General features: G+C 45.0%; 1 protein-coding gene and 2 long non-coding RNA genes across 3 annotated transcripts; all 3 read left to right on the top strand.

Annotated features, from left to right (window-relative positions):
- The first annotated feature begins 5,965 nt into the window (after positions 1–5,965).
- LOC133391637 (uncharacterized) lies at positions 5,966–6,991 on the top strand. The gene is made up of 2 exons (XR_009765121.1): positions 5,966–6,598; positions 6,660–6,991. It is a non-coding gene; the product is annotated as an uncharacterized LOC133391637 (long non-coding RNA).
- An 8,491-nt stretch (positions 6,992–15,482) lies between these two features.
- LOC133391562 (uncharacterized) lies at positions 15,483–17,036 on the top strand. The gene is made up of 3 exons (XR_009765052.1): positions 15,483–16,250; positions 16,311–16,414; positions 16,910–17,036. It is a non-coding gene; the product is annotated as an uncharacterized LOC133391562 (long non-coding RNA).
- Positions 17,037–21,497: 4,461 nt separating this feature from the next.
- Positions 21,498–23,513, top strand: LOC133395087 (protein LSM14 homolog car-1-like). The gene is made up of 2 exons (XM_061663780.1): positions 21,498–21,531; positions 23,128–23,513. The coding sequence occupies exons 1-2, from the start codon at positions 21,498–21,500 to the stop codon at positions 23,511–23,513; spliced, it is 420 nt and encodes a 139-aa protein (XP_061519764.1).
- Positions 23,514–24,919: the final 1,406 nt, after the last annotated feature.

Raw genomic sequence — 24,919 nt, 5'->3', positions numbered from 1 at the left:
CTGCATCCCCCTTGAGCGAAAAAAGCTAGTATTGCAGTTTGGCGATAGACGGTAGCTCAGCAGATGCGTCGATCATGGCTATGAACCGATCACGGAACGAAAGCCATTTTGTGTGGTCTCCATCGAACGTTGGCAGCTCAATTTTTGGCAGGCGTAGGTTTGGCGCGTGAGGTCGACCAAACGCAAGCGTAGATGATGCCAAACCTGTCGTCTCGTTAAGGGACCCTTCTTCCTTCGGTTGATGCTCCCGAAGGAAGGATTTCAGCTTGCGGCAGCGTTCCTCGATGTCGATCCTTTCCATAATGCAAGCTTCGATCATTTGGTCACTGTCGTCGAGCTCTTCCAGTTTAGAAACCGCGGTGAAGAACCCTTCTTTGTGTTTCTCCAAATCCTCTAAGGCCTCTGGAATCTGCTTGGCATCATCGGTCGAGTATTCTGCCTGGAACCGTTCCAGCGACTTTAGATTTTCCACGGCGATCCTCTTCTTCAGCAGCACTGCCTTGATTTTCTTTTCCATTTTTTCCATTTTCCGGAACTCAGATATCACACACAAACACGATTTCGCGAAATTCGAATGATGACGCGAAAACGACCGTTGCCCTTGATGCGGGGCGAAATGCGATGGCGGGAATGTCACGTAATAACTTGCACTCTTTAAGCCGTAAAAACCGTTGTTCACTCTTGATGCGGAATGAACGAATTTACACTCACTAAATCACGTATCATGTTCGAAGGACCAAAAATGTGAAATATATTCACTAAAGTACTGGACTGTGATATTAACTTGTGTAAATTTGATGAGAATGAAAAGAGTGCACCTTAATCGTCGGTCTGTTTGCAACTGTATATTCGTTTGTCCCATAGTTCATTACATAATTCATTACAAAGTTCATTCGTGTAGTTCGAGCAGTTCATTTCATGCAGTCCTAATAAGTCAAGTAGTTTTATCTATATCCTATGGTTTAGTTCCTTGTAATTCCTGCGTGTTTTCCTATTTGAATTCATATTTGAAATATTAATATTAACCCAAAAACCCAAAAACGGTGTCTCTTCGACCAATGAGTTACCCACTCACGCGAGCCCTCCCCCACCCCACCCGCAACGCACGGTGCGCTCTGCAGCACGGTGTGTTTGTGTTCTTTCGAGCCATGCCTCCAACACATCAAAAGCTTGTTGTTTTTCGCTTTCTTTCATACATTACCACGATCGCAAATACGCACTTATTATAAAAGCAAACACAAACACGGTCATTTTTAGTTACATTAAACACTTTATTGAAACTTAATGTAAACTTTCGTCGCACATTTAAAACCTGACAAAAACGCACATCATGTCGTCGTCCTGCTAAGTACGACCTCCATCCAGCAAACACATATCTGTGAATAAATGGATCCTTACCTGTCGATGCACGCACTGCATGTGCGTCTGTACACACTGTTCACTTCACACTTTATCAAAACACACCGGCGCACGAGACTTTGAACGAAATGCGCATCAACGCACAAACACTGCGCGCGGGACTTAGAACGAAACGCGCACAACCATCTCCGACAAAGCGTCGCGCTGTACTGGTGGTTTTGTACGCGTAGGAGGGGGACATACAGAGCGATGGTTCGATGCTGTAGTATAAGCGAGACAACACGATGTGACGAGCAGCTCGAAGTTGAGCTCGCTGAAAGAACACATATTCACAGACGGCTCGTCAAAGCACGGTATTTGTATTGGTGTTAGTGAAGCGCGCGTGTAAAACAGAATGCGAACTCTCATCGCAGCGCGTTTCTCCGTGCTTCCTCAAGCTTCCTCATTCCCCTCGGCCTGAATCACTCAAAATGTGGGGTCTCATTGTTTGCGTGGGTTACTCTTAGAGGAATGAGTTACACCCTCCCCGTCTGGCAAAATGAGTGTATTTTTTGAGTGATTTGAGTGACGCTGTCGAAATACAGTTGTGAAATATATTCACTAAAGTACTGGACTGTGATATTAACTTGTGTAAATTTGATGAGAATGAAAAGAGTGCACCTTAATCGTCGGTCTGTTTGCAACTGTATATTCGTTTGTCCCATAGTTCATTACATAATTCATTACAAAGTTCATTCGTGTAGTTCGAGCAGTTCAATTTCATGCAGTCCTAATTGGTCAAGTAGTTTTATCTATATCCTATGGTTTAGTTCCTTGTAATTCCTGCGTGTTTTCCTATTTGAATTCATATTTGAAATATTAATATTAACCCAAAATCCAACATTACCGGCCACCAAAGAAGGAACTTCTTTAAAATTCAAGACTAATTGAAAAATGAAAATAATAAACAAACTGCTAACCAAGCGTAAAGCGAACGCGTTGATTCTAGCTTCCGTTCCGTATGTACGTGGGTGTGTATGTGTGTATGTACGGATCCTGTCCTGCTATCACTGACAAGTGTCAAACGTAAACAAGTGCGGAATAAAGTGTGGTGTGTGCAAAAAATAATGTAGTGTAGTTCAAGGCAGTTTACGTTACTCAGTGCCAGTGTCTGCTTTCTTCTCCAGATTGCTGAGTACGTCGGGGTTTGGTAGAATTGCCAAACGATTAGCTGCGCGTACGATTTGTTTTCCGGCAGCTGTGCGCAGCGTAACCACGCGAACGACTCCGTCCTTGCCTGGGTGAACTGCAACGATGCGACCCATCGGCCACGAGGTAGGATTCATGTTGTCTTCCTTGATGTTGCGTTGAGCAACAGTCAAACGAACGCGACGACTTTCCAGATATCTTTACAAAGTATATTTATTGCCGAAAGCTTAACTAACGGTGAAACAAGTAAAAAAACTTCTGTCTCATCGTACGGTTAGAATAGAAAAGAATCGCTGCCGCACTCTGTTTCGTTCCGTACACCCGCCTAATCTTTTCTGTTCACCTTATCCGTGTGTTATCAATTATCCGTGTGTTATCAAGTATCCGTGTGGCATATTTTACACCGGGCAGTCATCAATACGCGTTAATATCATTACATCGGACAGTTGCCAGACTCGTCGCAACATTCTCCCCTCCAGTGAATTATCGAATTCACTTTCCTTATGGCTGTTCTGGTGTCATTCCTATCCACATCCTATTCGCTTGTTTCCACGTCGGTCGTGCCTGTTCTAATCCTTTCTCTCTGTTCGATATTCAAATCGCGATCAATCCTTTAAGTTATCGCACATGCCGTTCGAATTATTTAGGGTTGCCGGAAACGAAAGCTTATTCCTGGCACTACTGGTGGAGTGGCGCGCAAACTGCTTGTTTTGATTAAGGACAGGATGACCACTGAAACTGTATCCTGGATGTGTGTGTTCCTCGCCGTGCTGAGTATCATTCCGCTAGCACGAAACCGGCCTCATGGTTGATGAGCTTGAAGAAAACGTTCCTTTTCTTCCTGCTTGCATCGCATCGCTCCTCCAGTGCAATCTCTGCTTGGTTCGAAACTGTTTGCAGCGCTCATCGATTCTTCGCACCGCGTTCTGTAGTATGCCCAAAGGCACTTCACATCGATCTAAAAATAAACGTAGTTCATGTGCGCGAGGCGCACTTAGATTTGTGTACAAGGGATACTCACTCGGTCGCTGAGCGTTTGACGCCCCGTTAGCCGTATACGCATCCCGAGTGTTAACTTGTCCACGGGGATCAGCATTCGGTACATCGGTCCGGAAGGTAACCGACGCATCAGGGTCCTGCGTGCTTGGTAGGGGTGCACTCATTCCCGGATTTGTATCATCAGGTCGAAGAATGCAAGATGCTGCTTGTCCTCGTGGTATCAACCGTAAGCGACTGGCTCGTAGATCGGGATACATGAGATCATCATGCTGAGCAGCACTTGATACAGTATCGGACAGAAAGATAGGGCATTGGGTTTTTAACGCACCGTGCACCCGTTGGGCCAAGTTTATGTGTGGTTTGTATGTGTTTGTGTTTGTGTGTGTGTGTGTGTGTGTGTGTGTGTATGTGTGTGTGTGTATGTGTGTGTGCATGTGTGTGTGTGTGTGTGGATGTATGTTTGAATGTGTATTGATGTGTGTGTTTGTTTCACAAGTAGGTCGTTTCGGATAGATTTGTAAGTAGCTTTTTTGTGTTTTGGGTTAGGTTTTTGGTGTGATAAGCAGGACCACCGCCCTCGCGATCAGTGTGTTTTCGATATATTAACAATGTTACGGTCTTCTTTCGCCGTGGTCTTCTGAGGACGTCCGGTTGACTTGCGCGTTTCGGTTGTCCAAGCGCGTTTCAGTTGTCTAAGCACGTTTCGGTTGTCCGAAGCGCGTTTGCCACAAAAGTGCGCGATCGTTCCATTACGAACTCGATCCTTTTGCGCTTAATGCCAGCAGCAGCCATTCGCTTTTACATATGGCGCTGATAATCGGTACAACGTTTACCTCGACCCATTGTTACTAACATTGCTTGCTTGGACCGTCAAGAACGCGCTGGTTAAAAACTTGGACACGGCTGATCCCGTGCTCTGCCTGCGTTCTACTTCTATACGCGATGAATTACATCGTTGTCGAGCAGCGAAAACATCGCATGGATACAAACTATCAACGAGTACGCGAGTAAGCGTCTTCCCTTCAAAATCGAGAACAGAATACTGCCGCGCTCATGAAACAAAACGCCCATTGAAAAGAACAACTGCGCGCCAGCTCAATGCACGCACAAAGTTTACCATTCGCACACAACGTGCAACGCAGAGATGCACGAAGGCCTTTCAATGGCGTGCACTGGAGAAACACCTGTGAGAGAATGCCGAGTTCATTGATATTGTGCGTGTGTCCATTTCGCACCGGTGTCGCATTCACATTCATGAAACAGCACACCTGCGTTTTCGTCCGAGGAACAAGGGCTGCTGTCGATGCAAACTTTAGTTTTTATCCAAGTGTAAACGCACAATGTTTCACATGATAACACACATAATAAGAATAATTTCAACGCAATATGACATCATGGCAAGCTATGTTTTTCAGACACAAACCCGCGCACTTGCAAATACACATTAAAAAGCACACTCACTTTCTACTACTACTACACACACACACACACACAAACACACACACACACACACACACACACACACACACAAACACACACACACACACACACACACACACACAAACACACACACACACACACACAAACACACACACACACACACACACTCACACACACACATACACACACAAATACACACATACACACACACAAACACGAGTAACGTGGCAAAACAAGTGCACGGTGCATTGAAAAAAAAGGGTCCTATCTTAATGTCCGTTACTGTACCCATGCAGCAGCATAAGCTGCGTGCAGCTTATATGGTTCCCGTAGGCTAACCGCAACTGGTTGCGCTGTTCGAATTGCATTGTATTCTACAAACGGCGCATGTGAATTATATAAGCTCATCTCGCCAAGTTGAGCGTTATTTGTTGTTAGCGGTACACGTGGTTCATTAGGCCGCTTCACGGCGGGTTGATGAGCACTGGATGTTTCACCATCCCAAGAGGTTGCGTTTAACGCAGGTGGATCCGAACGGTATACATCACCCGGCCGAACAGCACTTGATGCCGAATTTTCCGGGTGAATTGTTAACGTTATGTAAGGATTTGGAATCCTTATCTTGCCCATTTGATGGGCACACGATGCTGCTTGTGAAACACGCGCATGAATCTTAACCTCATACGGTTGAGAAGCACTGGTCGGACGATCGTTGTGAGGCGCGCGGAGATACGGATATTGCTTCAATGTAGTGGTAGAGTTCGCTAGCGGATTAAACCCATTTACGGAGGATATATCTACACGTTGCACGTCACCGTCAGGTGAACGACCCGTCACCAATTCACTCACTTCCATTGTACTACGGAGAGTTTGTTCTTTGCGCGGTACACTTGCCTGTTGTGATAGCTTAACTATCACAATAAAGTTCGTTTAAAACGATATTTACGAAGTGGTTAACACTTCTCTGGTTAAACCAGAAGTTTTTTTACAATGTTGCGTTGAGCAACAGTCAAACGAACGCGACGACTTTCCAGATATCTTTACAAAGTATATTTATTGCCGAAAGCTTAACTAACGGTGAAACAAGTAAAAAAACTTTTGTCTCGTCGTACGGTTGGAAAGAAAAGAATCGCTGCCGCACTCTGTTTCTTTCCGTACACCCGCCTTATCCTTTCTGTTCACCTTATCCGTGTGTTATCAATTATCCGTGTGTTATCAAGTATCCGTGTGGCATATTTTACACCGGGCAGTCATCAATACGCGTTAATATCATTACATCGGACAGTTGCCAAACTCGTCGCAACACTTGATGATCACAAGCTGGTTTTCTTGCAGTGACACCGATTGCCCGTTGCAATGTTTGGCTCGCGCTTGCAGTTGTTGCAGATACTCCGGATACCATCTAGCCCAAATGTTTTGCATGTGTTTCTGCACCAACTGGAACTCCTTCAATCGATTGTCTGGTGTTCCGGTGTGATCGACGTCTGGTACCGCTTGCATATTAGAGCCGATGAGAAAGTGTCCCGGCGTCAACGGTTCTAAATCAGAAGGCTCATCTGATAAAGTAGTTAATGGTCGAGAATTCAAACACTGTTCCACTTGTGCCAGCAGGGTAAGCATATTCTCCTGTGTTATGCTTTTCGTTCCTATGGTTCTTATTATGTGTTTTTTAGCTGCCTTCACCGCTGCCTCCCATAAACCTCCGAAGTGTGGTGCCCGTGGAGGGATAAATTTCCATTGGATTTCGTTCGTCGCGTACCAATTGAAAATAGTAATACGATCGTTCTCATCGCATTTGAGCATTTTGTAAATGCGGTTCAGCTCGTGCGATGCTCCCTTAAATGTAGTGGCATTATCTGAGTGTAGCTCACTAATTTGTCCGCGACGTGCAACTAAACGGCGTAGTGCATTTAAAAATGATGTGGTGGTGAGATCGGCTACGAGTTCAATATGAACGGCTCTTGTAGAAAAGCATACAAATATCGCAATATATGCTTTGATTGGACTCTTGTTGCGTATAGTTGCCTTTAGGTATATTGGTCCACAATAGTCTACACCGCATACAGAAAAAGGCCTCGTTGGAGTGACTCTGGACGTTGGTAGATCAGCGATGCTTTGTTTGACGAGGGTAGGTTTAGCTTTAAAACAAGAGTGACAACTGTGGTAGACCGATTTGCACAAATTGCGACCTCCTATGAGCCAAAATCGTTGGCGTAGCGTTGTAAGCAGCATTTGAGGCCCGGTGTGTAACTTCTTTAGATGCAGTGAAACTGCCAGTAGTGCTGATAATGGATGCTTTGCAGATAATATAATGGGATGCTTAGTTGAATCTGCCAGCTGTGCGTTGCTGAGCCGGCCACCAATGCGTAGGATACCCTGACTATTGATGAACGGTGATAGCCATTTCAGTTTAGACTGTTTAGGGATCTCTTTGCTTTTTTGTAGACAATGTCTTTCTTCGGAAAACGAGTCTAATTGTGACAAATAGCACAATTTCAATTCTGCCTGTGTGAGCTCTTCGACCGTGAGTAGTGGAACGGATTTAGCATTTGGTTTAGTTTGCTGGCGGTGTTTTATGTTATGAATGAAGCGCAGGCAATATGCAACAACCCGTTGAAGCTTGTGGTAAACCGAATAGCGTGAAAACAATCCGTTGCGAAACTCGCAGATTGTTGATGTTGTTGCAATCCGTGATGCCAACCTCTCCTCTCCGCGTTCGCTGACTCATTTAGTGATGGTGGATCTTGTGGCCATTCTTCCATGCCTCGCGATAACCAATGTGGCCCGTGCCACCAGCGCTGACACACTAATAGTTTTTTCCGGCGTCAGACCGCGCGAAATATCGTCAGCTGGATTATCGATGCCAGGAACATGTTTCCAGCACTGTATGTTAGGTGTCTGTTGTATTTTAGCGACCCTGTTCGCTACGAATGGTTTCCATCGATTTGGGGCAGAGTTTAGCCAGTGTAGTACCGTCATAGAGTCCGTCCAGCAGATAGTAGTAGCAGAAATTTTTAGTGATTGTTGCACCTTCTGATGAAGGACTGTTGCCAATCGTGCTGCACACAATTCCAATCGAGCGATCGAATGTGAATTAGATAAAGCTACCACCTTTGATTTGGCCGTTAGCAATCGAACACTGACTCCCTTTATGCTTTCAGCACGAATATAGCAACAAGCACCATATGCTAATTGTGAAGCGTCTGCGAATATATGTATTTGCACGTTTGTAGCTGTGCATTGGGAAATATAACGTGGAATGCGTATATCACGGAGTGATCCCAAGGTTGAATGAAATTTTAACCATTCACGTTGTAGGGGCGATGGTAGCTCGCTATCCCAGTCAAATGACTTTCCATCCTTCTTTAGCGCCCATAGTTGTTGCATAAACATTTTCGCAATGATGATCGTAGGCCCAAGCAAGCCGAGAGGGTCGAAAACTTTAGCAATATAGGATAAAACTAGCCTTTTGGTAATTATGGTTGTGATAGGAGGCATATCAATACGGAACCGAAACGTGTCTGCTGTTGGTTCCCAAACGATTCCAAGTGTGGATACATGGTTTGATTCTTGCCACTCATGCGTTGGTTGGATTGCAATGTCTTCGGCAGGAATATTTACTAGTGCCTCTGATTGATTCGATGCCCAGTTTTTAGCGAGAATCCTGCTGATTCTAACATTCCTCGATGTCGTTCCTCGATGTCACGTATCATGTTCGAAGGACCAAAAATGTGAAATATATTCACTAAAGTACTGGACTGTGATATTAACTTGTGTAAATTTGATGAGAATGAAAAGAGTGCACCTTAATCGTCGGTCTGTTTGCAACTGTATATTCGTTTGTCCCATAGTTCATTACATAATTCATTACAAAGTTCATTCGTGTAGTTCGAGCAGTTCATTTCATGCAGTCCTAATAAGTCAAGTAGTTTTATCTATATCCTATGGTTTAGTTCCTTGTAATTCCTGCGTGTTTTCCTATTTGAATTCATATTTGAAATATTAATATTAACCCAAAAACCCAAAAACGGTGTCTCTTCGACCAATGAGTTACCCACTCACGCGAGCCCTCCCCCACCCCACCCGCAACGCACGGTGCGCTCTGCAGCACGGTGTGTTTGTGTTCTTTCGAGCCATGCCTCCAACACATCAAAAGCTTGTTGTTTTTCGCTTTCTTTCATACATTACCACGATCGCAAATACGCACTTATTATAAAAGCAAACACAAACACGGTCATTTTTGGTTACATTAAACACTTTATTGAAACTTAATGTAAACTTTCGTCGCACATTTAAAACCTGACAAAAACGCACATCATGTCGTCGTCCTGCTAAGTACGACCTCCATCCAGCAAACACATATCTGTGAATAAATGGATCCTTACCTGTCGATGCACGCACTGCATGTGCGTCTGTACACACTGTTCACTTCACACTTTATCAAAACACACCGGCGCACGAGACTTAAAACGAAATGCGCATCAACGCACAAACACTGCGCGCGGGACTTAGAACGAAACGCGCACAACCATCTCCGACAAAGCGTCGCGCTGTACTGGTGGTTTTGTACGCGTAGGAGGGGGACATACAGAGCGATGGTTCGATGCTGTAGTATAAGCGAGACAACACGATGTGACGAGCAGCTCGAAGTTGAGCTCGCTGAAAGAACACATATTCACAGACGGCTCGTCAAAGCACGGTATTTGTATTGGTCGGCCTCAGCACAATTTTTCGATCGAAAAAATTCGATAGATCCGGCTGTCATTTTGGTGTCATTTGACACTCATTTCGCCGCCAAGGTGTTCATTTTACTGGTCTTTTTGAAAACTGGTATACCATGACACTCACGAGCAAAATGAACTATGCTACAAAAATTCGATCGTGCCGCTTTGTATGGGGCAAAATCCGCGACGCATTGAGCTGCGGAAATTATCGAATATCAGAAAAATAACGTAAATCAAGGTTGATGTTTTAGAAAAACGTTATGTAAAATCAAGTTGGTAAATGTGTTGGTTCTTTTTCAATATTTTGGGTGATAAAACATTATTTATAAATGATTTAAAAATTGTTTACTTGTTGGGCCAATTTCATGTAGGGGTATAAAAGAAATAGTTATACTGTCAGTTTTACGTGAGCGCCTATCGATTTTTTTCGATCGAAAAATTGTGCTGAGGCCGGGTGTTAGTGAAGCGCGCGTGTAAAACAGAATGCGAACTCTCATCGCAGCGCGTTTCTCCTTGCTTCCTCAAGCTTCCTCATACCCCTCGGCCTGAATCACTCAAAATTTGGGGTCTCATTGGGCCTCATCGCGAACGAAAGTCGATAAAATTTATCCGATCGGTTAATTTGCTCGAATCCACCGGTGGAATTTATTTTCCACCGGTGGATAATTTTCTCCTGGATTTTCTTTAATTTTCACCGGTGGATAATTTCTCCACCGGTGGATATCTCTATCCGATTCGAGTAGCCATTGATTTTACCTATCTGTCAATCACACTTTTGTTTACATTTAGAGGTGTTGTTTTGCGGAATGAATAAAATAGTAAATTTGGCTTATTTACGGACCATCTAGTGAAGAATCCACACCAGGCCTTAGACAGTACTGACTGTAGGCCTATTCAAACAATCCGGGTAAAGTGTAAAACGGGTTGTAGGCTGAACAAGTATAGTTGAAACAAAATCGTATGAACTGGAGGACGAGGTTCGAATCCTTTCTGAGCTTGCCACCTTCACTGACGCTTGTCCTGTGCCATATACCATGTGCGTCCATCAACTCCAGCCACCGCGAACGTTGGATCCGTGAACGTCCGTATTTTACGCCCTCGTGCAAAAATATATTGAAACAACGCGGTACACTTATTCCGTGCAATAAGGAGTGTCCGAAACCGCTCACGGTCTCTCGCCCTCGCTAGTCTATTATCCTGGCCTTAATGACTGACGCCTCCAAGTCATCTGGCCACTTAAATTTAAACCTACTACGCCCTCTCCGCAATTGCGGATTTAACCGTAAGCGGACTGATTGGCCGCAGGAGGCTCCGTGGATATAAAATCCAGCATATATGGTGTGTACAGTAGTCTCATCGTGGACCTCCATGAACGATAGAGGCTCCATGGACGAAGAGACTCAAAGACTACAGGGGCCCATATATGAGGGATTCCGACCAATACCCCCCACTCCCCCAAGAAAAAAATTAAAGTGTATTTGATTCAAAGCCAAGAGATGAGATCTCCCCCCACCTCCTCTCCCTGCACAACACCTAGGACGATCGTTTCTATGCCTTGAACAAGGACCGTCCACTGAAGACTGGCGAGCTTGATACGACAATGAGTGTGCTTCCACACGTACGATGATGATTGCGTCAGATTTGATAAAAATAAAATAACTACGTTAAAATTGTAATGTATGTGATTCAGAAGAGAAGCTATTCAAGTGTACATATTCGTTTAAATGGATGAACAATAAAATTCATTGGGTGACGCGTTTGTCACGAGGCGTGAATCTTAGCGATGTGTGAGTCAGTCCGAGCATTCTTGGGCTGTATCCATCCATAAACAACCCCGAGTTTTTGGGGATAGTGCGGAAGATATAAGTAAGCACAACACCTTCGATAGGTGCAAGACAACGCAAACGATTCCGACCGGAACTCGCCGCTCCAACGGATATGAGTTGCTTATACTTTCTTGTACCTGATGATTTTACTGGTCTGCTCAATCTCTTTGCATTTACTTTCGGAACCGATTCTAACATGCCATAACAAAAGGTTGGGTAAAAGAGAAGGATTAGCAGAAATGGATTTCTTTTGTTGGTTTCTTATATCTTAACCTGAACCATAAAAACTAGATACCTGTTATAAATTATGTGTTTTGATTGTTTATAAAAAACAGGTAAATTTATATTTTCTAAAAAATAATATTTTAGCTAAATCGAGTGATAAAATATCTCAAATACCTCATACAGCGATAAAACATCCTTTTTTGCGAGCTGTTAAACATGGGTTTTAATATTATATAGTTTTCTACTGTTATATCAACTGGGGTAGAGCAGTAGATATGGCTATCCGACTGAAATGTTTTTTTTATATGAAGTTTTCAACTGCATATCCCACTGCTCGACTTTTTAACCACGTTGCTATGGCGGCTAACACCATTCCACTCCACTGCCAAACCGATCGGTTAGCGAAGATTCTGATTTAGAAAACGCAATTGGATAACATTGGAATTTTGCTAACCGATCGACTAAATTATCCACTCCGTTATAGACTTTCGTTCCCGATCAGGCACAGTCTAAGATTGGGCCTCATCGCGAACGAAAGTCGATAAAATTTATCCGATCGGTTAATTTGCTCGAATCCACCGGTGGAATTTATTTTCCACCGGTGGATAATTTTCTCCACCGGTGGATAATTTCTCCACCGGTGGATAACTCTTTCCGATTCGAGTAGCCATTGATTTTGCCTATCTGTCAATCACACTTTTGTTTACATTTAGAGGTGTTGTGTTGCGGAATAAATAAAATAGTAAATTTGGCTTATTTGGCCATCTAGTGAAGAATCCACACCAGGCCTTAGACAGTACTGACTGTAGGTCTATTCAAACAATCCGGGTAAAGTGTAAAACGGTTTGTAGGCTGAACAAGTCTAGTTGAAACAAAATCGTATGAACTGGAGGACGAGGTTTGAATCCTTTCTGAGCTTGCCACCTTCACTGACGCTTGTCCTGTGCCATATACCATGTGCGTCCATCAACTCCAGCCACCGCGAACGTTGGATCCGTAAACGTCCGTATTTTACACCCTCGTGCAAAAATATATTGAAACAACGCGGTACACTTATTCCGTGCAATAAGGAGTGTCCGAAACCGCTCACGGTCTCTCGCCCTCGCCAGTCTAATAATGCCAGGCCTTAATGACTGGCCTCCAAGTCATCTGGCCACTTAAATTTAAACCTACTACGCCCTCTCCGCAATTGCAGATTTAACCGTAAGCGGACTGATTGGCCGCAGGAGGCTCCGTGGATATAAAGTCCAGCATATATGGTGTGTACAGTAGTCTCATCGCGGGCCTCCATGAACGATAAAGGCTCCATGGACGAAGGGACTCAAAGAATACAGGGGCCCATATATGAGGGATTCCGACCAATACCCCCGACTCCCCTAAGAAAAAAATTAAAGTGTATTTGATTCAAAGCCAAGAGATGAAATCTCCCCCCACCCCCTCTCCCTGCACAACACCTGGGACGATCGTTTCCATGCCTTGAACAAGGACCGTCCACTGAAGACTGGCGAGCTTGATACGACAATGAGTGTGCTTCCACACGTACGATGATGATTGCGTCAGATTTGATAAAAATAAAATAACTACGTTAAAATTGTAATGTATGTGAATCAGAAGAGAAGCTATTCAAGTGTACATATTCGTTTAAATGGATGAACAAAAAAATTCATTGGGTGACACGTTTGTCACGAGGCGTGGAACATAGCGATGTGTGTGTCAATCCGAACACTCCCGGGCTGTACCCTTCCATAAGCGACCCTGAGTTTTTGGGGATAGTCCGGAAGGTACAAGTAGGCACAACACCTTCGATAGGTACAAGACAACGCAAACGATTCCGACCGGAACTCGCCGCTCCAACGGATATGAGTTGCTTATAATTTCTTGTACCTAGTGATAATACTGGTCTTCCCAATCTCGTTGCATTTACGTGTCGGAACCGATTCTAACATGCCATAAGGCCATAACATAAGGTTGGATAAAAGAGAAGGATTAGCAGAAAAGGATTTTTTTTGGTTTCTTATTTCTTAGCTTGAACTATAAAAACTAGATACCTGTTATAAACCTAAATTTATGTGTTTTAATTATTTATTTAAAAAAACAGGTAAATTTATATTTTCTAAAAAATAATATTTTAGCTAAATCGAGTGATAAAACATCTTAAATAACTCAAACAGCGATAAAACATCCTTTTTTGCGTGCTGTGAAACATGGTTTTTAATATAATTTAGTTTTCCACTGTTATATCAACTGGGGTGGAGCAGTAGATATGGCTATCCGACTGAAATGGTTTTTTTTATATGAAGTTTTCAACTGCATATCCCACTGCTCGACTTTTTAACCACGTTGCTATGGCGGCAAACACCATTCCACTCCACTGCCAAACCGATCGGTTAGCGAAGATTCTGATTGAGAAAACGCAATTGGATAACATTGGAATTTTGCTAACCGATCGGCTAAATTATCCACTCCGTTATCGACTTTCGTTCGCGATGAGGCCCATTGTTTGCGTGGTAGTGGTGGGCGTTTCGGAGCGCATCAACGGCTCCGGAGCCGGCTCCGGACTAACGGCTCCGGAGCCGGCTCCGACTTTTTCTCGGAGCCGGCTCCACTCCGATGGCTCCGGAGCCGGCTCCGCACAAACGGCTCCGGAGCCGGCTTCGTACCAACGGCTCCGGAGCCGGCTTCGTACCAACGGCTCCGCACCCACGGCTCCGCACCAACGGCTCCGTAGCCGGCTCCGGACTAACGGCTCTGCACTCACGGCTCCGTTCCAACGGCTGCGGAGCCGGCGACGAATCAACGGCTCCGGACCAACGGCTTCGGACTAACGGTTCTATAGAGACATCATTGTATGATAGCGTAATAAAAAAACGAATATATATTCTCGCATGTGTGGAAGCTAACACACGATATGATTGCAGTATTGACATACATGACGTTGTGTAACATTCGTTAGTCTCGTCTGTCTTAACAATATTCAAAACTAATCGATTTTTTTTTAGATAAATTCTTTTAAACATGATGTACTCCGCTATTTACGGATTTCCTCGATTGAAACTTCATTGAAAAAGTTCTTATGGTCCTTTGTGTTAAAACCGGCTCCGGAGCCGTTGGAGCGGAGCCGTTGGTGCGGAACCGGCTTCAAAGCCGTTGGTCCGGAGCCGTCGGAGCGGAGCCGGCTCCGAAGCCGTTGGTGCAGAGCCGGCTCCGGAGCCGTGGGTGCGGAGCCGACTCCGGAGCCGGCTTCGAAATTGTCTGGAGCCGGTAGGAGCCGGCTCCGGCTTCGGAACCGCTTTGCCCATCACTATGAAACATAAAGTACACTTTCACAACACATTTAGAATCTATCATACTCACGAATGGCGTCGTACTGCAAACTACCGGTTCGAGCCAGGCTGCGGGAAACTTGTTGACAATCTGCGTTGTTAAATTCTTACCTGTCGATCCACGCATTGCATGTGCGTCTGTGCACACTGTTTATTTCCTTCAAACTTTACCAAAACACACCAGCGCACAAGACTTTGAACGAAATGCGCACCAACGCACAAACACTGCGCGCAGGACTTAGAAAAAAACGCGCACAACCATCTCCGGCAAAGCATCGCTCTGTACTGGTGGTTTTGTACGCGTAGGAGGGGAGATGGTTCGATGCTGTAGTGTAAGCGAGACAACACGATGTGACGAGCAGCTCGAAGTTGTTGAGCTCGCTGAAAGAAGACACATCCCAATTGACATTTTCGAGCACGAATAATCGGGAATTCGAGCAAATTCCCTTAAATTGGAGCCTTTAACTTCCCTTAAACTGCACCAGTTTAAGGGAATTTAGAAAAAGTCCTTTAAAATTAACTGTGAAGCGGCTTTTACGTTACTTTCTTCTAGATTCCCTCGGAAATGATGTTTCCTATCGTCATAGTCGGCCATGTTCCCATTTTATACATAAATAATATCCATTTTTTGTAAAATAACGTCACACAAAATTAGCTTTTGTTTTTCATCAAAAAACCATAGCTATGAATGAAAAATGAGCTATGAGCTCGACGGCATGGTCCATCGATAGAGGAACGTCTATTTTACGAACACTCAAAATCTTGGCGCTTTCAACACACTTGATCACACACAAATCCACAATTTCAAGCGTATCGAGTACTAATTGAGCAGATATGGGAAGACAATTTCGAGCAAATGTCACTTGGGATATTCACAGACGGCTCGTCAAAGCACGGTATTTGTATTGGTGTTAGTGAAGCGCGCGTGTAAAACAGCATGCGAACTCTCATCGCAGCGCGTTTCTCCTTCCCAAGGACGCAAAAACCGACGGCGGCCTGTGTAATCTGAGCTCCCTACAGCTCTCAGTCAGTCCAGAACTTTCCCTATGGAAGGATGTACTGAAGTGAGGTGCGATTTCTTGTGCGACGTACTTTGCTCATTTACGTTTTGTGCCGTGTTCCTTCTTCCTCAGTTATGGAATGATTTATCCTAGCAAATTGTTGATGTAAGTTTCTTGCTGTGTGCTTGTACAGGTACATTCAACTAACCCTTGGCGTCTAAAAAGTTACAGGTGTGTGCGCTATTTATCAACGACTACCTGCTAGCCTCGTCAACAATGTTCAAAGTGAGCGACGGAAAGAAAACGTTTTCCAGTTTTAAAATATTAAGGTAAGTTTTGATGTAATCCTATGCGCAAAACTCTCCTTAGTAATACATACTACTAACATTCATTATTGCTTCATTGTCTGCGCCTACACGCGAGGTCCAAAACAGCCGAAGTCATACAAAATCATGAAAAAGTCTGCGCCCTTTTGTTGCGGCGTCCTCGTGAAGTTTACCGAGCCGAACCGAATAGTTGAGGTTCGATTCACATGTGTGCGTATCAGGTAGCAGCATTTGCTCTGCTTACCTGCCGTATGCCGCTGTGATACCGAGCGAGACGCATAGGCAACGCGTCTAGAGGACATGTGTAGCCGTGAGGATTTTTTTCTGTGTCTTTTTTGCCTTTAGATCCTGATGAGTGAAGCATGCATACCTTTCGGGTACGTTCGGGGTATAAGCTCTGTACCTCTCATGTTAATGGTGAAGATAGAATCGTATGCCATCGGCTCTGCATTCGGGCGTGGGCAGGCCCGTGGACTCCGTCTGTTCGCACGCATTGAGCCCCCGGTGAGGACGTCATTACTTAACAGAAGCCGATTCAACACGCGCAGCTCCTGTTCATGACGTCATCACTAAACTGAAGATAGCCGAACACGCGCAGCACGGATGGTACAGTATTGGACAATAAGATAGGACCCTAATTTTTCATCGCACCGTGCACTTGTTTTACCACGTTACTTGTGTGTGTGTGTATGTGTGTGTGTGTTTTTTTTTTGTTTTACAAGGAGGGGGAATCTTCGAAAGACTCCCGTTGTCGCACGGGTGTTGACATGGGATTCTTACCCAGTAAACCCCCTCCTTGGGCCATATACCCTTCTCCATGGGTTCACCTTTCGGTATGCTTCTTGGGGAAGGGCTTATGCATTAGCATTGCATCCTCGCTATTGCACAATGAACCAGAGTTCGCGAGACAGATCAAAAGTACTATCAAACTGTGTGTGTGTGTGTGTGTATGTGTGGGGGGGGTTGTCTGAAAAACGTAGCTTGTCATTATGTCATATTGCGTTGAAAGTATTCTGATAATGTGTGTTATCATGTGAAACATCGTGCGTTTACACTTGGATAAAAGCTTAAGTTTGCATCGACAGCAGCGCTTGTTCCTCGGACGACAACGCAGGTGTGCTGTTTCATGAATGTGTATGCGACACCGGTGCGAAATGGATACGCGCACAAGAGCAATGAACTCGGCATTCCCTCACAGGTGCTTCTCTACGCCTCCCGTACATTGAGCTGGCGCGCGGTTGTTCTTTTCAATGGGCGTTTTGTTTCATGAGCGCGGCAGTATTCTGTTCTCGATTTTGAAGAGAAGACGCTTACTCGCGTACTCGTTGTTAGTTTTTATCCATACGCTTTTTTTGCTGCTCGACAACGATGTAATTCATCGCGTATAGAAGTAGAACGCAGGCAGAGCACGGGATTAGCCGTGTCCATGTTTTTAACCAGCGCGTTCTTGACGGTCCAAGCAAGCAATGTTAGTAACAATGGGTCGAGGTAAACATTGTACTGATTATCAGCGCCATATCATTAACCGAATGGCGGCTGCTGGCATTAAGTGCGGAACGATCGAGTTCGTAATGGAACGATCGCGCACTTTTGTGGCATACGCGCTTCGGACAACCGAAACGTGCTTAGACAACCGAAACGCGCTTGGACAACCGAAACGCGCAAGTCAACCGGACGTTCTCAGAAGACCACGGCGAAAGAAGACCGTAAAATTGTTAAAATATCGTAGAAACACTGATCGCGGGGGCGTTGGTCCTGCTAATTACAACAAAAACCTAACCCAAAACACAAAAAAAACTACTACCAAATCTATCCGAAACGACATACTTGTGAAACAAACACACACCAATACACATTCAAATATACACACACACACACATGTAGACACACACATACACACACATACACACACATGCACACACACAAACACACACACACACACACATTTACACACACATATACACACATGCAAGCACACACAAACACAAACACACAAACCACACATAAACCTGTCCCAACGGGTGCATGCTGCGTTGAAAACACTAGGGTCCTGTCATTCTGTCCGATACTGTACCCCGAGCGCGGTAGGAAGAAGGAAGAACCAGAGGAGGAAGAACGGTAAATTTGGAAGGGGTAAAGCGTTCTGCCGTCTACACAGCGGGAGTATGCCAAAACACTTGTGGGCTCTTTCGACAAGACTGCAGACGAGAGCTTCGTGGAGAGCTTTTGTAAAGAGCTCAGATTACACAGCCCGTTGTCGGTTTTTGCGTCCTTGGGTTACACAGGCCGCCATCGGTTTTTACGTCCTTGGGTATTCGGGAATATTTCAATTCTTGATGGTGCGTGCTGGGCGAAATGCTTGATCCACCGATGGTGCGTGCTGTTGGAAGAGAAACACTTGCTGTTTGATGCGTTTGCCTGAGGAATGAAAGATAAATCAAGAATTAGAATGGTGAACAAAACTAGTAATATTTGAAACTTACCGATCAGGAAGATATTTTATGTTAAATGGTGACTCTGTTTCACTTGCCTTGATCTTCACTTCAAGTCCGATTCACCTGCTTTGATCTGTTATCAGGAGCTTTGGTAATGAAATAGCTAGGTGTAATGGAAAATAATAGAAGAATAAACAAACATTAAAAGTACTACGATTGTTTGAACACAAACATCATTTGGAAGATTCTTCTTCTTATGCATACACTTACCCGTAGATCATGTTGCAAAACATACTGCATTTACGCCTGCGTTGATCTTTCACGATTTACTTAACCACTTTTCTATTAACACTTAATGATTTTCGCTGCATCTTCCGGCACCAATCCTTCCCAAATGAAATTTACATTCGTTTTGGCAATGAGTTTCGAACGATCACAACACAGCGCGAGAGTGAACAACACAAAGTAAATGGCATTATGTTGCAGTGTTGATCATATGGTCATAATAAAGTATAATGGAATTTATTTTACTTCCAATAAATTGATTTTATTCTGATTTACATTTCAAATATTGTTATCAGCCTAGTTGTGAACGTTTAAAATTTTGAGGAAGTGAAAAAATCATTATCAGATAAATGAACCGACAATCGATGCATTTTGACCATATCAAATTATGATCGTCTTTACACATAGTGTCATCTCTTGCGCTTCAGGGTCTCTCGCTCAGAGCAAAAATTCTCCCATCTTCGCAACGGTGGGAGCGTTCAGCTGTGGAGGGCGGGAGGAGTGCGAGTGTGTGTCTCATGCACACAGCGAAATTTTGGTCAACACCTCGATGGTGGGAGCGTTTTTCCATGGGATGGGGTAGTGGAGTGCGAGTGTGTCGCATGATTCCTTTAAAACTAGGGCCATTCGATTCTTCTTATCTGTCGTAATAACCGTAAGTTATTAAGATCTGCTATGGCTGTCATCCGTATGGATACCACTGAGTTTTTGGTTTACCAGGGAGTTTATTGGACCCATATACCATATATAGGTACTCCCCGATACATGCTTTAGCTGACCCAGTAAACCTGGTTTTACCCAACATAGTATTATTTTACGATTAAGCATTATAAGTTGTAAATTCAGGTATCTGAGTACACATTTCTTTTATTTATGTGTTTGTATTAGTGATGTGCTGTATGGAGCGCACCCACGGTTCCGATCCGACTCCGACTATTGTTAGTTCGATTCCTACTCCGGCAAAATGGAACCACTAGATCCGCTCGGAGTCGGAGTCGTTCGGAGTCGTCCGGAGTCGACCGGAGTCGTCCGGAGACCGGAGTCGGATCGGAGTCGACATCGGATTTTTGCCAACTTTACCCATCACTAGTTTGTATCATTGACTATAGCCGGTCTCATGGTACAGTCGTCAACTCGTACGACTTAACAACATGCCCGTCATGGGTTCAAGCCCCAAATAGACCGTGCCGCCATACGTAGGACTGACTATCCTGCTATCGGGGGTTATCCAAAAGTCACTGAAAGCCAACCCGACAAGTGGTACAGGCAGGCCTTGACCGACAACGGTTGTTGAGCCAAAAGAAAAAAATATTATGTATTTAAATAATCTTAAGCTATGTACACGTGCAAGACAAACACACGGTGTCAAGCGAGCCACGGAGTCATGTTCCAACAGGAACCGAACTAGAAGCAGGTTTCCAGGACAGCCGGCGCATCGGTAGATCGCGAACGGTACCTCCACGTGGGGTGTTATATTGATTGAACACCTACCAGCATTACGCATTATTATCATTTTACATAACGAGAAATTACAGTACTATAGTACTACTACACCTAGAAAATCGCATAGATTGTTGCTCATTTATTAGCATCGGTAAAGAAAAAGGTTAAGCAAATATTTCATTTCAGGGAACGGTCAGAACCTCGTCGCATGCGTAGTAAAAACGATAGCGAGTTATAAGCGAGCAATCTATACACAGGTATAGAAACTGTATAAGTATATTAAATTATCTTCAGTATATTGCGTCGATATTCCATAACGCATTAAAAAATTATAAGCCTTCATAGTCGCTGATTACCCGTGTAGCTCGGTTGAATGGAATATGATGTTTTTTTGATTGCCGGTGACAGGGTTCATAGAAGCTCCAGCAAGATTTCAAGTGCTTGATATAAACGGATAAGTGACACATATGGGTAAGCAAAGACATGCTGTATTTTGTATTTGAACACTTGAATCTGGAGGGTGTAAATGTATGTTTATATAAACATAATTCATTTTGTACTGAGCGCCGAAACGGATTTCGTCGAACGTAATCCATGCTCTGGCCGATTATCTCACTATATATAAAATCGAAAATCGCCACAATGACGTGAGAGTTACCATTCAGCGCGAGAGAGAGAGAAAGCGGTGAGAGCAGAGCTCTCTTAGCAACGAGCGTTGCTGCGGAAGGAATTGCTCCATGCCACACTGCCAGCCTGCGGGAATTGAGGGCAATGGTTACTTAGATTTTTTGTTAACACAAACCGATTTGAAAACACATGGTATTGGATATAATAAACAATTAATTAAATAAATAAAGATGAAAATTAGCCACAATATCACAGGGAATTTTTGCAAAAGATGCATCCAACCCCGGAAAGGTAGCATGGCGACCCTCACCGATGCGGAGAAGGAAATCGGTAAAGTTTTGTGGATCGTTTGCACTCCACGCGGTTGATGCAGTTTGGACGCGCATATTGACATGCAATCTCAATACCTTAAATTGCTCCCACAATGCACTCTTTTTTAAACACTGCTGGATAACCTGTGCATCTGTACCTTTCGGGACGATTGGAAGAATCTGTCGAAAATCGCCACAGAGTAGCAAGACCTTACCGCCAAACGGCCTATGCACACACACGATGTCTTGTAGAGTACGGACGACAGCTTCAAGAGCGTAGCGACTGCTCATCGAGGCTTCGTCCCAGACGATGAGTGCTGCTTGCCGCATCAGGTTCGCAAGGGATGATTGTACGGGTATATTACACGTACTGTTTTCGTCAAGTGCCAGAGGTAACTTAAAGGTCGAGTGCACCGTTTTACCTCCCGTCAAGAGTAACGCTGCGATACCACTTGAGGCTGCAGCAAGGGCAATCTTTGACTGGCGGCGCGTATAAGCCAGAATCTTCTCTAGAAGGAATGATTTTCCGGTACCACCTGGTCCATCCAAGAAGAACAGTTTGCGATGTTCTTCGGGTAAGCCTTCGAATTCCGATTCGTGACGATCCACCGCTGCTGTTACGACATCGTATACCAAACGCTGTTCGACATTTAGCAGATGCAACGATGCTAGTGTTTCGTCAAGCGTGTTGATGGAGTACGAACGCTCCGCATCTATGTGAATGTTGACACTGGTTTGATCGGACAGTAGTTGATCTATTGGTATAAATTGGTGAAAATCGGCTAACTGTGGCATACCCGAGATGCTGGTGAGCGTTTTTGATGGTGTGCTTTCCCGTAAGTATTTTTCGATTAGACGGAGAGCCTGAAACTGTTCCAGTGCACGCAGTATACGATTTTGATCAGATTCTTCCGATGTGTAGCGGTCACGATGCTGCCAATGAAAGTCTTCGCACAGATGATCCACGTATGTGTCCCATAGGCGGCGAGGATTCTGTGCCAATCCTTGAGAAAGGATACTTACTTACTTACTTATCCGGCGCTACAACCGCTTTGCGGTCTTGGCCTGCCTCAGGAGTGTCCGAAACCGCTCACGGTCTCGCGCCTTCGTCTGCCAGTCCGTTATTTCGGCCTTAATGGCGGACGCCTCCACGCCATCTTGCCACCTCAATTTGGGCCTACCACGCCTCGTCTGTCCTTGTGGACGGCCTAAAAAGACTTTACGGGCTGGGTCGTCCGTTTCCATGCGTACAACATGGCCAGCCCACCGGAGCCTGGAGAGCTTAATACGCTGTACGACAGTGAGGTCGCCGTACATCTCGTATAGCTCGTCATTATAGCGGCTCCTCCATTGTCCTTCCACAAAAAAGGATAACTGCAAACAAATTGCGCAACTGGGAAGGCATTTGAAATGTGACGGCTTCTTGCATGGCCCGATCCCATTCGAGATCGTCTTGAAATAGTCCAGCCATTGTTGCTGCTTCTTGGTAGCTCGCAAACACAGTTCCGTCGACAGTCCGCAGGTCCTCGAATGAAGTTTGCTACCTTTGCGGTAGCACAGCAACAATCGTAGGCAATACCGTTCCATTTGTGACATAGGTCGAATGGCGATTCAGGCAACGAAACTGGTGCCGGTGAGCACGAACAGGAAGAGGAAGATGTCATTTGCTACGACAAAGCAAAGTCCTTCTTCGACAACATTTCGTGCGAGGCGGTCGAGCGCGCGAAGGGAAAGCAGCAGCGTACGGATTGGCGCCAGGAGCGCAAACTGAACACGGAAACATTCGGCGTCGGGTCGACCAGACGCGGCGGATACAACCGACGAGGTGGTTACTTCCACCGTGCCATCAACTACCATCGTGGAGGAAACAACTATCGCGGTGGTAACAACTACCGGGGCCGCAGCGGAAACCGCAACAATCAGTTGAACGGTGGCAACGGCATGTCGCATAACCGATCGGGCGGACAGCCATTCGACCAACCACGATACAGAACTCTCTAATGCGTGGGACCCATTGCATTCCTGGTCCGTCGTACCATGGCAATCGATGAGTGGGTTTATCAAACCGATAGTAAGTTGGGACTTCTTGGTACGTTAGATTCCGTGCGCCAGGATCATTTGCTGCCAGCTGGAAAAAGCGCGTTAACATGGTATGATGACCTCGTTCTAACACAGAATTTACATTTTCGTTTGGCTGGAACGTGATACGATGTTGGTGTTCCAGATGTATGGGCAATTGAACGACGGTCACCGTTTTGGCCTGCATCTCAAAACCAAATATAACCCACATAGCTTGAGAGGCTGAGATGTATCGTGCATCCTGATACTGTTGAATTTCATCGCATGACTGCGTGTCAGTGGAAAATGCTACATGGTCGCAACCCTTAAACAAATACTTTTTCAAGTATTTTATACTGGCCACCGATGCGCATATTTCCACATTAATGTGGCAGTTATACTTATGGCAAAGCCATGGATTGTATGGCACCACATACCGGTTGTCCAATTCCACTCCCTTAACGACGACTTTGCGTCCATCGTTGCGGCGACGATACACGGGATATCCGTCCTCGGCCTGACGCGTTTCCTTGGTATACTGCTTAGGGAACCGCTTCGAACAAACGCCATCCTTAATGCAAGGTTCTTGAGGATTCGATCTACCGCAAGGTCCATCATACACTTGCTCACTGTTTCGTATAACTCCTCGTTCGCTTGGTCCGGAATTTCAGCCGAAACCAAACGGTCGTAATCCGCCGCCGACCGTGGTTTGTCCGTGTCACCGAGGATTATCAAACAGTGTGCATGCGGTAGGCCATGCTTTTGGAATTCAATAACGTGTATTCGCGCAATCTCGAGTCCCAGCACTCCTGCCGACAGATCTTCAAAAATAGCTTTAAATTTTAAACGAAAAACACGCACTGTAAGGTCAGGACGATCTGCGGCTTGCTGCCTTGGAAGAAGAGCCTCCGTCACTTCCGGCCATTTGGGATTGCAAGTGACCGTTATAAACAGGTCAGGCTTTCCGATCGCTCGCACAATCGCCATTGAATCTTGATATTGTGCCCGCATGAATCGGTCACCGCCGGGGAAAGATGGTGCGAGAATAATACGCGTTCCTGCCTGGCCAAGGTTTCTGTGATTTCCAATTGGTTCGCCATGTAGTTGCTGGTCTGCTAGTCCAGCGAAGTCCATAATGCCAGAGTAGGCATCAGCACGCAGCTGGGCTTGATGGTCGCGATGATATTTAAGCCGCTGTTCTTCTATTTTGCAGCACTGATCAACTGCGTATTGCTGCATCAGTCGACCAGCACGATGTATAAGAGACATTGGATGCCGTGTGCACATCCGATAGGCGGCGTACTCGCGAAGAGTAATCTGTCGGGAAGATCTCGTAGGCTGCTCGTTTA

Source organism: Anopheles gambiae, chromosome 2 (genome assembly GCF_943734735.2).
Source record: "Anopheles gambiae chromosome 2, idAnoGambNW_F1_1, whole genome shotgun sequence".
Classification (NCBI taxonomy): domain Eukaryota; kingdom Metazoa; phylum Arthropoda; class Insecta; order Diptera; family Culicidae; genus Anopheles; species Anopheles gambiae.
The sequence above is the reverse complement of the archived record's forward strand: the minus strand, read 5'-3'. Positions and strand labels throughout refer to the sequence as shown.